At 37.9% G+C, this 16607-nt stretch overlaps 2 protein-coding genes across 2 annotated transcripts in view; one reads left to right on the forward strand and one right to left on the reverse strand.

Moving 5' to 3' along the window:
• Positions 1–14: 14 nt before the first annotated feature.
• Positions 15–4954, reverse strand: LOC128682307 (uncharacterized protein). The gene is made up of 5 exons (XM_053766948.1): positions 4812–4954; positions 2333–2803; positions 1776–1903; positions 834–938; positions 15–178 (listed from the first exon to the last, which is right to left on the reverse strand). Exons 2-5 carry the CDS (start codon positions 2484–2486, stop codon positions 161–163), a joined length of 405 nt encoding a protein of 134 aa, XP_053622923.1. The 5' UTR covers positions 2487–2803; positions 4812–4954; the 3' UTR covers positions 15–160.
• LOC128682305 (uncharacterized protein) overlaps positions 2877–16607 on the forward strand; it is a 23763-nt gene continuing 10032 nt past the window's right edge. Inside the window, exons 1-14 of the mRNA XM_053766945.1 lie at positions 2877–3251; positions 7315–7431; positions 7999–8139; positions 8275–8566; positions 9245–9343; positions 9555–9684; positions 10089–10301; positions 11423–11516; positions 11796–11911; positions 12076–12240; positions 13693–13857; positions 14871–14977; positions 15488–15614; positions 16072–16186. Coding sequence (XP_053622920.1) covers positions 7317–7431; positions 7999–8139; positions 8275–8566; positions 9245–9343; positions 9555–9684; positions 10089–10301; positions 11423–11516; positions 11796–11911; positions 12076–12240; positions 13693–13857; positions 14871–14977; positions 15488–15614; positions 16072–16186 — 1879 coding nt within the window. The 5' untranslated portion in view covers positions 2877–3251; positions 7315–7316. The remainder of the gene's footprint in view (positions 3252–7314; positions 7432–7998; positions 8140–8274; positions 8567–9244; positions 9344–9554; positions 9685–10088; positions 10302–11422; positions 11517–11795; positions 11912–12075; positions 12241–13692; positions 13858–14870; positions 14978–15487; positions 15615–16071; positions 16187–16607) is intronic.

Below are 16607 nucleotides of genomic sequence, written 5' to 3' on the forward strand. Positions count from 1 at the left end.
TATAAAAATGAAAGAAATCTATAAAAAACAGTTTATTCTTATAATTAAGTAAAAAATGTTAATGGATGTTAGATAAAATACGTGGCTTCGATTCCCGCTTGAGTCCACAGTTTTACTATTCAACTAAAATAGTAATTCCATTATATTTTGTGGTGTTTCTTCAATCATCGCCATGTATCTGTAACAAATATAAAATCAATCAATCAATTAAAAAAAAAAAAATTTCTAGTTTTAATTTTTCTGTAATGATTGATGTAAGTTTGTTATGTAAATAAAAATAAATAAATATATATTAGGACAAATCACACAGATTGAGCTAGCCCCAAAGTAAGTTCGAGACTTGTGTTATGGGATACTAACTCAACGATCCTATATTTTATAACAGACACATATATAGATAAACATCCAAGACCCGGGCCAATCAGAAAATGATCATTTTCCATCATGACCCGTATTATCCATGATCGAACTCGAGACCTCTCGGTTCCGAGGAAGGCACTTTACTACTGCGCCGAGGTCGTCAGCAATATAAATAAATAAAAAGATCAGTGTGTCACGGAGTACAGCAGATGATGATGATGATATAACAAGTTTATTAGACAAACTAAAAAAACGAAAGACTTTCAATATTAATTTCGCTACAACATTTGAACGGCCGAACTGTTTTTCATGAAACATGGCTAAGAACACTGGGGATAAAATTATCTATGACACAAAAAAACTAAACGAAAATTTTTTCAACCATTTAGAAGCTACGATGCTATAGATACAAGAAACGATAAAACATATAACACTCCACGTTTTACGTCGGGGGTAAAAAAGATAATTCCTACCGCTTCAGCAATGTCCATCCAATCTAGGGCTTTCACGAGATTGTCGTTCCTGGATGGCACCTTGTCCCAATTCCAGTAAGTCAGCTCTTTGAAACCGCCCGCTACCTGGAACACGTCACAGATTCAATTCGCTGCCAATGTTCTGGGCATGTTGCTTTTATGTGGCATGCGAGTTTATTTAATTCATATCTATTGTATATTCTCTTCATCGAATTACGTATAATGATGCTTCTCAGTACAGTATGTACAGTACTATAATGATGCTCTCAATACAGTTCATGTACAGTTATTTTAATTACATGCTCAGTCGATGATGATGACTGAACAACTTTTCGTATGGAACAAACCTTGAAATCACCAACAAAACACAAGTTAGGTATTAAATTGATTTGTTGATTTTTTTTTCGCGATTTCGGAGTTACTCCCATACTAAAAGTTGTTCAGAATCATGGACTGTATAAAACACCTAGTCACCTGTATAATTACAGATTTTTTGTGTGAAAATGTCGCATTTCTGTATAATAAGTAAATATTATTCTCTGTACTAGACTAGCGAAGTTCTAATACAATACTGATATCGAAAAATAAAAAGTTCTATACCCTATTCATCTTGGACTGTGACAAAAGGTAAACAAACCTTGAATAAAAAATCATTATTTCTCGTTATTCCTTTATTAATTTTGTTCTTACTTTCTGTTAATGTTAAATTTTTTGTTGTTTTTAAATTATTAAAATTAACAAAGGAATACCGAGAAATAATGATTTTTTGTTCAAGGTTTGTTTACCTTTTGTCTCAGTCCAAGATGAATAGGGTATAAAAGGACATGAAAAGATTCATTCAGGCATGAAATCTATGGCTATACATATACAGGCTGCGGTAACCACTTCCCATCAGTTGGGTAGCGCTTTTTTTACCTGCTTGATAATAAAACAATCACTCACTTGAAATCTCCTGTCAGCATTCTCAGCTAGGGGCCTCTTAGTCTCCGTCACAACAATGGCCTCATAACCCTGAGGGAGACTCATTTTGGTACCGTTGAGCAAGCGGCCTCTAAATGTGGCGGTTAATTCTGAAATTATGTCAATGCCAAATTATTTACTCGATTTTCAAAAAATGAGTTCTCTACTTGGTAGAATGGCGGTAAACCGCATTGGATTGGGAAATGTGGAGCCAGAAAGAGGAGGCCTTTGCCCAGCAGTGGGATATAATAGGTAATGCAAATGTATCTACATAGGTAGGTATGTATTGATGTTAATTTATTTACCAAGTGTACAATCTAAGTTTGAAAAATCAATGACCCAATAAACTTTAGGTGAGTGACCCCAGGGCAATGACCTTTTACCTCTAAGGTCAAGGTCAAAATGGTGTGCATGTCTTTGCTACACTCTGACCTACTACATAATTATAATCTTAGTTACCTTCTACAGGTATTGTACATCCAGCAGCGCCTCATATAATATTTATACATAACATGGAAATTTAAATCACTGAAAATTACCTCCGTTTTCATTTTCTTGCACGTAAGGCTCAAAATATTTGTGCACGTTTGCCGGGCCGTCCTCTTCAATTTTACAAGGCAAAAAATGCACCCGCTGTTCAAATTTCTCACTATTTTCAGAGTCCTTTAAATTATTTTCAACTTGTATTGACATTGTTTAGTAGCTAAATTTAAATAATTTAAGATAATCAATTGTATTATACCGGATAAAATTTTGTAAACAAAGCGTAGGTACTTAAGCCTTAAATCGAGTGAGTTGACGTCTGTCAATGTCATGTCAATTGATGTTTCGTACTCGTAAAATGTGGAAGAAAACTATAGATTTCATAATTTTTCGCTTCCCTCTTGATTACGAGACAGTGAAATAAATATTAGAAATACACGAGAAGAAGCGGGACAGATGCTGTTTTTATGAAGGTAGAAATCCTCTCTATAGCCGGGGGTGTTTGTACGCCGCTCGCCGCCCCGGTGCTATCCAAAAACAAAAACAGGATATTATATATTTTTATACTAGCAACGAATTTCAATATGTTAAGTAAACGTCAATGTCAAAGTTGTACGGAATGAAATCGTACGATGTGAAATTCTTTTGATTTCACGATTTTCTAAATAATTCTTAAACATAAACGTCTCTATATATAACTAAAAACTTTTGCTGAAAATACCAGTTCATGTGGAATATGTTTTCAGTGGTAGTAAAAGTGTAGTAACAACTGTGTCCGTGAAATAATTCTTTTAGATATTTGGTATCTGTTTTTGTGTTTAAACAGTTGTTGCTTCTTTATCTTTTACGTCATTAAAATTTGGCATTGTTCCCTTGTTTGTGTACGGTTTTGTTGACTCACAAATATTGTAGCAGCCCTGTTGGCAACAACGAGCCAGTTTCCTCTTCGACCTTGAACCTACGAAGCAGCTGTTTGTGAGTATCCTTGTTCTTTTTTTAGTTTTAAAAAAAGGCGTTCATTTTTTAAATATCTATCGTAAGTAATAGTTTTTTATCTGTGAGTTTTTGCCATATTTTATAGTAAAGTTCATAGCTCTTATTAGAATCTGTTTTCGCGCTTTATTGTATGCTCACCTTTCTAATACAAATTTCATAACAACCTTGAGCTATTACAAAACTCTCACTCACTTATCATCATACTATGCGCACGTGCAATAATTGCAAGCATATTGCTTTTTAATCTACTTTTGTTTCCAAGCAATCTATTTTTTTCTAAATGTACATAAATGTTCATACAATAGAGTAAAGTTTATTCTTAATGAATAAACTAAATAGATGAAAAGTAACTAATAGGTACCATTTTTATGTTGCATAATAAGTAATAGTATTACAAGCAAAGTTGCATCACTTTTTTTCATTCCCTATATTAAAAAAAAAACACATAGGTACATTTATTATTATTTTTGACATGTTACCTCATTTATTTACTTAAAACAAAAAAAATATATACTTACGGAAATTAAACAATAGATACAGCAGATTATTTAGAAAAAGTTGTGCCAGTGCTGCCAAGATCTAGCACATTTTTTGTCTCGAAAAGCCTAGCGTTAAATCTGGCGCTTTTTAAAATTTTAACATAATACAGTGTACAACAAAATAAATTAGGTACCTATGTACTATGTATTCAAAATGAAAATTACTTATTACCAACATTGAAAACCTAAAAAAAATATCTGTTTTCATTATAGACTCATCATCTATGAAAACAATTATGTCTCGGGGTCAGGGAATCCCCAAATAGTTTGTATTCCTCTGTCCTAGCTGATTTCCAGGGAAATTCCCTACGATAATTTCATTTTTAGTTGACCTACAGTTCACACAGTTGTAAAGATTGTTTTAACTCTATAATTTATTAATTACAATTCCTATTAAAATGCATTTGCCTTATCAAATGTTATCTTCATCTAAACAGCTACTCTTTGTATAGTAAGCAAATAGTAAAATCATTGGTGGTTGGTGTGAAAAATAGTGTTTTTTTCTAAATTCAAATTCAAATCATTTATTCAGAAATTAGACCTTCACAGGCACTTTTTCTCGTCAATATTGAGCTGCTGAGAAGAAATGCCGAAAGAAACTCATTTGAACAGTGTTGGTCCCTAACATGCCAGATCGGCCGGGTCTAAAAAACCATCTAGCGATTTTTTTTATCTAAGACTAGTTAGAAGCACCTTGTTCCGACAAGATGTTTACATAAGAAGGTACCTATCTAAATAAATATATATACATTCAGTGTAAATAAAAGTCAGAAATTTTCCAAATTATAGTATGTAACTAAGTATTATAATATATTTCCATGATTTTCTTTTGTATAATGAAACAAGTTTGTGAGAAGTGGCTTCGCTCCCGTGGGAATTTTGAGATAAAATATAGCCTATAACAATCTTGGATAATGTGCTTTTCTAATGGTGAAAGAATTTTGGAAATCCGTTTGGTAGTTTCGACCCGCCTTAAACATACAAACTCACAAATGCTTACCTCTTTATAATAATAGTATTAGGTGGGGTAACTATATTTAAAATATAAGATCCCAAACAAAATGTTTTACATTTTTAGCACTCCTTACTGTTTCACGTTGAAAGTAATATTTTATCATCTACAAACTACACACGACATAACAACAACAAAAAACATTATTTGGCAAATAAAACAGATAAAATGCGGTTTTAGCGCAACTTAGGACAGTCGCGCCAACAGTTATATCAATATGGCTGCCAACAGTATTTGGCGCCAAAAATATAGTGAGAAAACAAATATTTAGACGTAAACATTTAGGTTGTGCGCTGACACCCGCTGTAGGTTCCCGTGTTGTGGGTTTATGTAATACTAGCGCAATAGCGTGGCGTTACCCGCGTGGCGTCTGAGACTTTTGGGCCAAATCATATCACGTACCTACTTCCGGCATAAAAAGTACTTTGTGTTAATCAAACTGATACATTGGAATAATACTTTTTATCTGTTATTATCTCAATACCAAATTGCATAAAAATTTATCTAGCCGTTTGAGCGTGAAGAAGTAACAAATATACTCACAAACTTTCGCCTTTATAATATTAGTAGGACGGCATGGGATTTACACATAAATAAAACAAGTAGGTACAAGGCTACTTATTTCAAAATAAATATTTTAGTTCAAAGACGTGAGGATCTGTGCACACCGTCGACTGTTTTATTTACCTGTTCGTTATACAGACATTTGAGTCGCTGCCAAATGCTAGATAATCTAAAATTATCGCGTATATGTATTGAATATTATCGCGATTCGCGGTATTATAGTTCGTTCACTTCAAATGTCCTTTGTGTAATGACCACTATCGACAAACAATTCGACAAACTTTTTTAGATTGAATATAGATTGCTGTTTTTTTCCTTGCGGTAAATTAAATCGCTCATACAAACTATGTGATGTTCGTTGATTCGCGTTGGTGACGCAGTGGTTCGCGCGGTCTATATGATGTCAGTAGGATTTTGCAAAAATTGGGAGTTTTTAATTGAAACCAAAAAAACTGTTTTTGCTTAATGTAGGCAGCTTGAGAAGCTGTGGTGGTCCAATGGTTAAAATATGCCCGATTTCAAATCTTACTCATGCCACGTGGGTTTGTGTATGTATGACGTAGGGTACCTTCATCCCGGAAAAAGCTATCGTTCCCGTGGGGTTTGCGAAAAACCTATATTCTATTACAAGCGGCGCCAAATATAAAAACATTAGATGGCGCTGTGTGTATTCTAAATGCGCTATGGATATTTTTTTTCCAACCATCCCAATCCCATTTCAATACGAAGATAAAGCTGTTCCCGAGGGAATTTAAGCGGGCGAAGCCGCGGGCAAACAGCTAGTTGAATATGATTTATCATCTAGTATGTGAAGTTGAGAAGGCAATGGCGAACTACTCCATCAATACGGCCAAGAAATATGAATATTTATTTTAATTTATTTGAATACATTTTAGATTCAACCCATGATACTGGACACGGCAAGGTTATTAGTAGAGATGAAACGGATATCCGGTAACAATCCGGTATCCGGCCTATCCGGCGGCCTTAATGCTATCCGGCCGAATACCGGATAACTACTATTCGGCCGGATAGACATCCGGCCGAAATAAAAAAAGATCTGGATAAAAAAAAAATGTTTAGTAATTATTTACTTTATTTAGTAAGACTTAAGAAACATAATTAGGTATTGTTTAAAGTAGAAAATTAATTAATTAGTACTCATACTGTACTAAGGGCAAATTATGGTGAATAAAAACCAATTTTTCTGCATTGAGAGGCAGCAGGCGGTTTCGCTTCTTTTCATAAATAAGGCCAGCTTCAGAAAAAAGTCTTTCGCTATACACACTACTGCAAGGTGCTGAAAGATAGATTTTGGCAAACTTTGATAAATTTGGGTATTGTTTGGCATTAGCTGCCCACCAAGAATAAGGGTCACGATTGCGATCAATTCGCACTGACTTGAGATAAAAATCCAGCTCACAGGTTATCGCGTTTCTTTCTTCGCGTTGAACCTGGCCAGTATTGTTTTCATTTGCTACCTCATCAAAACAATCCCAAAACGTGTCATGAGCTTTATGAATGAAAGAATTGCTAACTTCGCTCATCAACGAAAAGACCCGAATCAAACCGAGGCCACCCGATCGTTCGCGCGTCGCCTACGCCAAGTGTGTGTGCGCTGCACCAAACGGCTAAGTTCCGCCGGATATTCGGCGGCCAGATATCCGGCTATCCGGCCAGGTGGTAGGCCGAATATCCGGTATCCGGTATCCGGCCAAACTGCTATCCGTTACATCTCTAGTTATTAGCCTCATCTTCGCTCGCTACTGTACATCATAAACATATTACTGATATTCCACCATTGTAGATAATTTGTAAACATTTGTGGACCACGCTGAGCCGCAAGCAATTCAACGCCGTCTCAGGACTACGGTTTATATTACGCCACACACACACACACTACACCTCCTGTATGGGTTTGTTACAGAAATGGACTCATTCTTCAGTCTGTTCGACCCAGCGGAAGGCCAAGGCCAGAAGCAGAACAAGAAGAGGCACAAACAAGAACAGGACACCGTCAGGAAAAAAGCTGACGCGCCCAAAGGTAAGTGCATTTTTTTATTAACAAAATTAAGGATTTTATCAATATATTATGTATTTGGATATATCTAGTTTTAGGGATTTTGCCTTAACCGCACACAGTTATGGCACACCACGCCACAGCGTGGTAGGTGTCGCCACATTACATGATTAATCCATAGACGACGGATAATCCATAATAATTCGACGACCTCGGTGGCGCAGTGGCAAGGTTCTTGCCACTGAACCGAGAGGTCCCGGGTTCGATCCCCGGTCGGGTCATGATGGAAAATGATCTTTTTCTGATTGGCCCGGGTCTTGGATGTTTATCTGTATTTGTTATAAAATATAGTATCGTTGAGTTAGCATCCCATAACACAAATCTCGAACTTACTTTGGGGCTAGCTCAATCTGTGTGATTTGTCCTAATATAAAAATAAAGAAAAAAATAAAAAAAAATAGATTTCGATTACCATTTTGGTTTTCTCATTGGGATATTGTAATCTAAAAAAATCATTAAATTTGTCAAGGACTTCTTGTCATATTTCATAGACGACCACTACTACTTGAGATGAGATATTAATGTTCGCAGGGAGAAGAAGAGGCAGGAAGGCGCAAGGCAAGAATGAGACGTTGCCAGAGGAGTCGTCGTTCTTGTGCGAGCCGGCGCTCAGTTCCGAGCTGCTCGTCAAACACGGCAGCTACATTGAGAGCTACATACAAGTTAACACAGGTGAATTATGATTGTGGTATGATTCCCTCCCTTTGATCGCTTTAAAAGTAAAAATCTGTCATCACCTTATAAGAATTTTTAAAAAGTTCTTGTTGAAAATGTTTTTTTATCTTAAAAATTTTTATTCGATTCCAGATTCAAAATCGGACGACAAAAAGCCCAACCGTCGCAACTCTGGCCGCAAGAATCGCAGAAAAAAGAACAAAATTTCGCCCGCGAAAGATACACTCGCCTCTGCTTGGGACGAAGAAGTGAAACCTGACAATCTGAACAACCAATACTGCTTGGCGCCAAACAAGATTGATGATACTATCGGCAAGAATGTCAACGATCTGACAGATGGATACAAATTTAAAAGGAAAGACTTCGACAACAAATATGGCAGTAACGAAGTGTATAATGTTATTGAGAAATTGGAGAAAGTCAGGTAATTGTGGCGTGTAGTTTCCGCCCTATAATATAATCACTCATTAATACAAATATTTTTTTAATATTATTCTCCCGTGGATGTCGTATGAGGCGACTACTAACGGGCACATAGCCTTTGCTAGTAGTAAAATCACAATGGCGAATCTTCAAAACTGATAGATTATTTTTTCTCCGGGGGACTCTGGATTGTCAAGTCTGGAAAAAGAACACGCGAGCATTCATAATATAACATAACATAAAATATTAAATGAATATTTGACGATGGCGCAGTGGTAAGGTTCTTGCCACTGAACCGAGAGGTCCCGGGTTCGATCCCCGGTCGGGTCATGATGGAAAATGATCTTTTCCTGATTGGCCCGGGTCTTGGATGTTTATCTATATATGTATTTGTTATAAAATATAGTATCGTTGAGTTAGTATCCCATAACACAAGTCTCGAACTTACTTTGGGGCTAGCTCAATCTGTGTGATTTGTCCTAATATATTTATTTATATTTAATATATTTATTTAATATTGAACACATTTAATGATCATTGAACTACAACTTCTTACTTCGTACTTAAAACTACATATATGCAAAATTTCAAGAAGATTGGTAGAGTAGATGGAGCGTTATACTAAGATTTGTGGGATAAGTTAATTTAAAAATGAGTTATTTTGATAATTTATTTCCAGATTGAAGGATAATATGTATTTGAATGGTGATTTTAAAGCGGAGGATTTGGACAATGACTTCTATAGTTCGGACGAGGTGGAGGAATCCTATGATGATAGGTAAGTTTTTTTAAATCATTTACCTTTGTACACAGTTTCGTATAAGTTTTATATTTGCTCTGTTGTACTGTGTACATAGATTAATAATGAAACACTGTATCAAAGAATTGCCTTGCCAAATGACACAGTAACGAAGTTACATTTGTGTTAAACCTATCACAAATGTTGGGATCTTTTAATCTATAGTTTTCTTTGTTTTTGATATGATGAGTGCGTCGGAGGCGGACTCCGGCGACGAGGTTTACGGGCGGCTGCCGCCGGAGCCCCGCTTCGGGAACGTGGAGTACAAGCTGCAGCTCGTGGGGCCCTGCGAGAGGAGGCTGCAGCATCTTGTGACGCAGGTGACATACATACACACACGTACATCCATACTTGATAGATATCGATGGCAAAATATGTTATGATAAATAATAAATTAATTTTATTGCCCATAAATACAGTAGGTACACAATAATACTGTTAGAATGGCGGACTTTTAATAATAATCTCTTTCAGCCAGCCTTTATCTGGTTACATACATATACGCGCAATGAAAATATCAAGAAAGGCTGCGCTACACCAACATGATAGTCTTTGGTTGTTTCCTATATTAATGCAAATAAATAAATTCGAGTTTAGAGTGTGGCCACGATTTATGTTAGATACCAGCCCCACTGATAAATGTCATAATGTGTTCGAAATTCAAATATTGACATGACAGATGATTGGGTCCATTAAATATATGGTTTCTTTGCGTGGTTTGAAGTTGAAATGGCGCCTGCGGTCCGGCGGCGGGTCGGCCGTGTACGTGGTGGGCGTGCGCGACTGCGGCGCGCTGCGCGGACTGCGCGCGCGCGCGCTGCACGCGTCGCTGCGCTCGCTGCGCCGCATGGCGCGCGCGCTCAGCGCCACGCTCGCGCACATCTCCGTGCGCAGGGTCGCCGTGCACAGGGCCGTGGCCGAGGTCTATATCAGGAAGGTATGAATATACAATTGAGAGTTGGTTTCTTCTCTTGCTAATAAAGTTAACAGTTTAAATGTACAGATTGTATTACAATTTTTTTCTAGTGAGTGTTTATTCCACATAGGTATACAACAATAAAATTTCTACCACAGGGCTAACTAGCCAATCACATTAGGCAGACTTATCCAAAAGTTTTTATCTGTCAGATTACGATATGATGTGTATTGTATATGATATATTTATCATAGTTTTAGTAATCGGTCGCGTGTAACTCGGAAGCTCCCATCGGAACATTTTGCAGATATGAAAGTCCATTTCAAATTTCAAACACATCCTTACATATTATAAAAAGAAGTCCTCCTGTCGAACGTAGCGTACGGCGAGGTAATGAGCCCCATCCTCGCACGTAACTGTACATCACGAATACATCACTGATGTTCCCCCGTTGTTGTTCCACAAGCGACTGAGTGGCCTCAACACTAAGACTTATATTAATACTAAATGTTGCCCGAGGCTTCGCTCCCGTGGGATTTTTGAGATAAAATTTAGCCTATAACAATCTTGGATAATGTACCTTTCTGATGGTGAAAGAATTTTTGAAATCTGTTCGGTAGTTTCGGAGATTACCCGCCTCAAACATACAAACTCACAAACGCTTACCTCTTTATAATAATAGTATAGAGAGAGGAGAGGAACTCTATACTATACTGAGGTCTACATGAGATTGATTATCGCGACGTCTGTTTTGCACCTATATACATACATACGGTTTCCCGGCTTCGCTCGGCTAAAAACATTATAAATGATGCACCTAACCCTTCCTCAGAAATCGCGCTATCTATTGGTGAAAACCGCATGAATATCCGTGCAGTAAGTTTTTGTGTATATCGCGAACAATTATTTTGTTAAAAATAAATATTATTAATAATGAACTTTATTTTGTCTCCAAAACAATACAGGTTTCTAGACTACACTATAACTAAAACAGACAGACAAACGCGGTAGACATTACTTTGTTTTATAATACGCAAGGATTTTAAAACGTCTACACAAAGTGTTATGCAAATAATGGACTTAGAATATGACACGGGGCTCAGTCCGCCCCGCACGGCGTGAGGACGTGTGTGTTGTTGCAGCTGGCGGACACGCAGCAGAGCGTGGAATTAAGAGTGGCGGTGATGGGAGCCAATGAAGCTGGCAAATCTACTATTGTAGGTGTCTTAACGCAAGGTAATTTATTAATTATTTTTTTCAAATTGGCCCCGGTCTTGGATGTTTATAGAATACAGTATCGTTGAATGAACGAATGATTTATTTGAACAACTCAATGTACACAAGCTTGTTAACACAAAAGTAACAGAAATAAAATAAAACTCAAAACGAATATTAAGCAGGTGTGGAGGACGGACACATTTTGAGAAAAGCACATTTTGCGCCAAGACGATTAATCTGTTTACGTCTCACGCCGACGTATAATCCTAACATATGAATATATTGATTAATGTCCAGGTGAGCTGGACAACGGCCGCGGCAGCGCGCGCCTCAACATGTTCCGGCACCTGCACGAGGTGCGCAGCGGCCGCACCTCCTCGCTCAGCCACGAGATACTCGGCTTCGACGCCCAGGTGACACACACACACACACACACACGCGCGTGCACATGCACACACACACACACACACACACACACACACACACACACACACACACACACACACACACACACACACACACACACACACACGCACACACACAATCAATTTAATCAATCTATCAATATTGTGCCCAGGGTAACGTAGTGAACTACGGCTGTTCAGAACTGATGACCGCCGAGCGCATCGGGGAGCGAAGCGCTAAACTAGTGTCGTTCCTGGACCTGGCGGGACACAGCAAGTACCAGCGCACCACGGTGCACGGGCTCACTGGCTACTGTCCGCATTACGCTATGCTTGTGGTGAGATACATCATTGCATATCACACGGTCAATCCTAACTAATATTCTAAGTGCGAAAGTAAGTTTGTTTGTTACCTCTTCGCGCAAAAACTCAACGAATCTTCACGAAATTTAGCATGTAAATAGTTATGATGTTTGAGAAGGACATAAGGTAGCCTTCATCACGGTAACATAACTGGTCCCATGGGAAATTTACGCGGGCGAAGTCGCAGTCGCAAAAGCTAGTCAGAAATAAATATTATTTCTTTCTTTTCAGTGTGTTATCGCTAACACTGGTGTCAGATTTTATTCAAGTCGCCCCAAAGGCGTCTGGTATGACTTAAAAAGTCGTAAAACAAAACATGTCAGTCTCTATGCACCTTATGCGCCTTTGGAAGGTTATGCGTTAGATACCAGTGACCCTGTATATATAATTTTCCAATTTAAACTATTAATTCAATGGAAAACAACTTCATTGATATAATAATCTGAGCATACTTGTGCTATCTGTCCGTCTGTCGCACCAGATCTCTGCGGCGGCCGGCATATTGTATTTTAAATGTAATTTTAAATTTTTTTAAATAGTAATGTAATCGTGCAAAATTTTATTACATAAATGTGTTACAATGTGTTCACAAAATGATGAATGATTTAACTTTCTTATAATAAAACAGTAGAAAAAAAAAATCCTGTACATTGAATAAATAATAATAAAATAAAATTAGGCGATAGAGTCACAGAGTAAAGCAACAGAGTAAGAATTTGAAAATAAAATTCTGTCTGTATGTCTGTCTGTTTGTCTATATGAATCTTCGGAACTACTGGACGGATTTGAATGAAACTGTTTTGTTATATAGCTATTAAGCCTGGACAACATATAGGGTATAAGTTATTTTGAAAACTGGAACACCTGATGGAGAACAACGATGGTGCAGCTGAACTATAGGGAATATAGAAATGACGCCCTAACAAAAGTTGTTCAGCCTGATGATTTTCATAAAAATCGAAGATCTGGAGCACCTGAAGAAGAGTCATAACAGTTCAGCTAAACTATAGAAAATATACTTTTTCAGTCTGATTAGCATCTTCTGTATGTATAGGTATCGTTACATTTGTCTGTACAGTTAAATTTCTCTAATAATTTTGACTACTTATCAAAAATTGTTTGGCAACACGAACGAAGTCGCAGGCATCATCTAGTAGTAATATAATTGTGACTTTTTATTTATTATTGTTTGCGCTTCAAACCTCCCCCGCGAGTGTCGTATATAGACTCCCGCGCGATTACTCTTTTCTCATAACTTAATTTTTTTGGCATAATTAAAAATTTTTTTGTGTATACATTTGTATCTAGTGAAACATTAAATCTCAAACACTGTATGCAAGTCAAATTTGTCATTTTTATCCCGATCTCAAGACACCTAGGCTCCAACAATTATTGAATTATTATCCGTCGGTCTGTCCGTCGGTCAGATCTCGGCAACCGCCGGCATCTCGCGCATCACGGAGGAGCACATCGGGCTGCTGCTGGCGCTGGAGCTGCCGTTCTTCGCCGTCGTCAGCAAGTGTGAGCTCGCTCCGAGCGCTGTGCCTCCGCTCGTGGCCAGGCTGCAGGCCTTGCTGCACAGCAGCCGCAAGGTCAGGAATTATACTTCTATTTCGACTAATAAGATTTGTAATTATGAAGTCATGGGAATCGAGTGTGTCATGCTCACTCAAATGGTCAATCTGGTGGTGGCGTCGTGGGCCGGGTCGTGAGGTTCCCTCTATTATGGTTGAGCTACGCGATTGCTGTCCCATGCGTCAACTCGTGAACGGGTGCTGCCAGAGGGAACTGGTCATCTCGTTTCTCATATATTTTTGTGTAAGTTAATTGTGTTTGACATCGATATAATAACGATAAAATATATATACATATATATATTATAATCAGCACTCGGATCACAATCATAACCTGTTTTGATATACCTTTTGACTATGTACATTATGTACTTTTATATATTATTAGAAAAAAACATTGTAAGAAACAATAATGGTAAGCCGATCTGGCATGATAGGGACCAACACTGTTCAAATGAGTTTCTTTCGGCATTTCTTCTCAGCAGCGGTCGTTCCGAGATGCCAGTAGTTTGTAGCTTGTGAGAAATAACTATAAATAGGAAAAGTGCCTGTGAAGGTCTAATTTCTGAATAAATGATTTGAATTTCATTCTCAACAACTGATTCACTGTAATTCATTATTAAACGACTACGTAAAGTGCTCGCCTCTGAACCGAGAGGTCACTTATTGATTACCAGCTGCAAGGGGACTCTTGTGCGATATTGTCTTAACAACTTAATCATTGTAATTAATTATTAATCGACGATCTCGGTGCCGCAGTGGTGAAGTGCTCGTCTCTGAACCGTGAGGTCCCGGGTTCGATCCCCGGTCGGGTCATGATGGAAAATGATCTTTTTCTGATTGACCCGGGTCTTGGATGTTTATCTATATATGTATATGTTATAGAATATAGTATCGTTGAGTTAGTATCCCATGACACAAGTCTCGAACTTACTTTGGGGCTAGCTCAATCTGTGTGATTTGTCCTAATATATTTATTTATTTATTTATTTATTTATTTATTTATTGCATGAATATTGTGGTTGTTATAGAAACCTCTTTTGATAACGGACGAGAATATGGCCAGAGATTGTGTGGCGCCGCAGAAACTCCTCCTGGACACCATAGACGACCGCAGGGGAGAGAAATCTGACGAAGGGTGAGACTCACTCATACATTTCATTAGCTACTAGATGTTGCCCGTCGCTTCGCTCCCGTGCAAAATTTCATGATAAAATATAGCCTATAGCAATCTTGGATAATGTACCTTTCTAATGGTGAAGGAATTTTTGAAATCGGTTCGCTAGTTTCAGAGATTATCCGCCTCAAACATACAAACTCACAAACGCTTACCTCTTTATAATAATAGTATAGATTGTTCTGCGTTCAGAAAAAAAAATCTTTTGTCGTAATTGTAGAGTCGTGGCTCGTGGTCGAATAGCTCATAAAGTGTCTAATAGTTTTATTTTCAAATAAAAATGAATATAACAATCTATATATCTAAGAATCATTTATCAAAATCTAAGAATGTATTTCTATTGGTATATCTATTTTGGGACTTCTCGGTTCAGTGGCAAGAACCTTACCACTGCGTCACCGAGGTCGTCGTATTAGAAAGTTGTAAAACACACCCTTAAGACTTTGAATATAATAATATATTTCATTCCAGTGCCCAGATGGAACAAATCCCCGTGTTCCCGGTGAGCTGTGTCCACGGAGTGGGTCTCAACGCTCTACATGCGTATCTACTCGCTCTACAGCCGCCCAAAGGGGAGCTGCAGCCGAAACCGGAGGATGTAAGTTTACTTTTATATATTGTAGAGGTCCAAGGGAAGTGCCTTGAGGTGTACCATGTCTTTACTTAGCAATATTGAGTGTTCAGCTGAAGACAGAAGATGTAAGTTTACTTTTATATATTGTAGAGGTCCAAGGGAAGTGCCTTGATGCACGCCATATGTTCACTTAACAATTGACTATAAAAGGTTTTAAAGTATATTGAAGTGTTCTAACTAAACAGTTCTCCTAATAGAACAGATACATTATCACGTCTACAATATTTACGGATTAGACAGAGCCGCGGAGTGGTCCTGAATGCGCCGAGGTAACATTCTACCCGTGTACCAAATTTCATAACAATCAATCGTAGACTTTGCGTGAAAGACTAACAAACAAAAAAGTTTCGCATTTACAATATCAATAGGATGACGGGTGCATGATGAAAGCAGTCATCAAGATTAATATAACTCGTTTCAGGACACCTGCGAGTTTCAAATTGATGAAATCTTCCACGTCGGTGAATCTGAGGGTCCCGTGGTGGGAGGGCTCGTGGCTAAGGGTCAGATATATGAAGGGGACCAGCTTATTATAGGTGAGAACACGAAAATTGTTTTATGTAGTATCTTTTGTATAGTGCTAGTGTAGAACAAGTATTAGTTTTACTAGTCACCATCATATCGAGTGTGTTACCGCTAACACTGGTGTCAGATTTTATTCAAGTCGCCTAAAGGCATCTGAAACGACTTTTACGACTACTTACCGCCGTCTAGCGGCACGCAGTCGCACACACACTAGTGAACTAAACTGTCCACCAGTGTGCAGGTTTCCTCGCGGTGTTTTCCTTCATCTGAAGCAAGTGGTGGTCGATGAAAATTATTATACCGAGAGGTCCCGGGTTCGATCCCCGGTCGGGTCGTGATGACTTATTATTTATTTGTTAAAACAAATAAATATATAGATAAAATATAGTATCGTTGAATTCGTATCACAAGTGTCGAACTTACTATGGGGCT

Source organism: Plodia interpunctella, chromosome 29, assembly GCF_027563975.2.
Source record: "Plodia interpunctella isolate USDA-ARS_2022_Savannah chromosome 29, ilPloInte3.2, whole genome shotgun sequence".
Lineage (NCBI taxonomy): Eukaryota > Metazoa > Arthropoda > Insecta > Lepidoptera > Pyralidae > Plodia > Plodia interpunctella.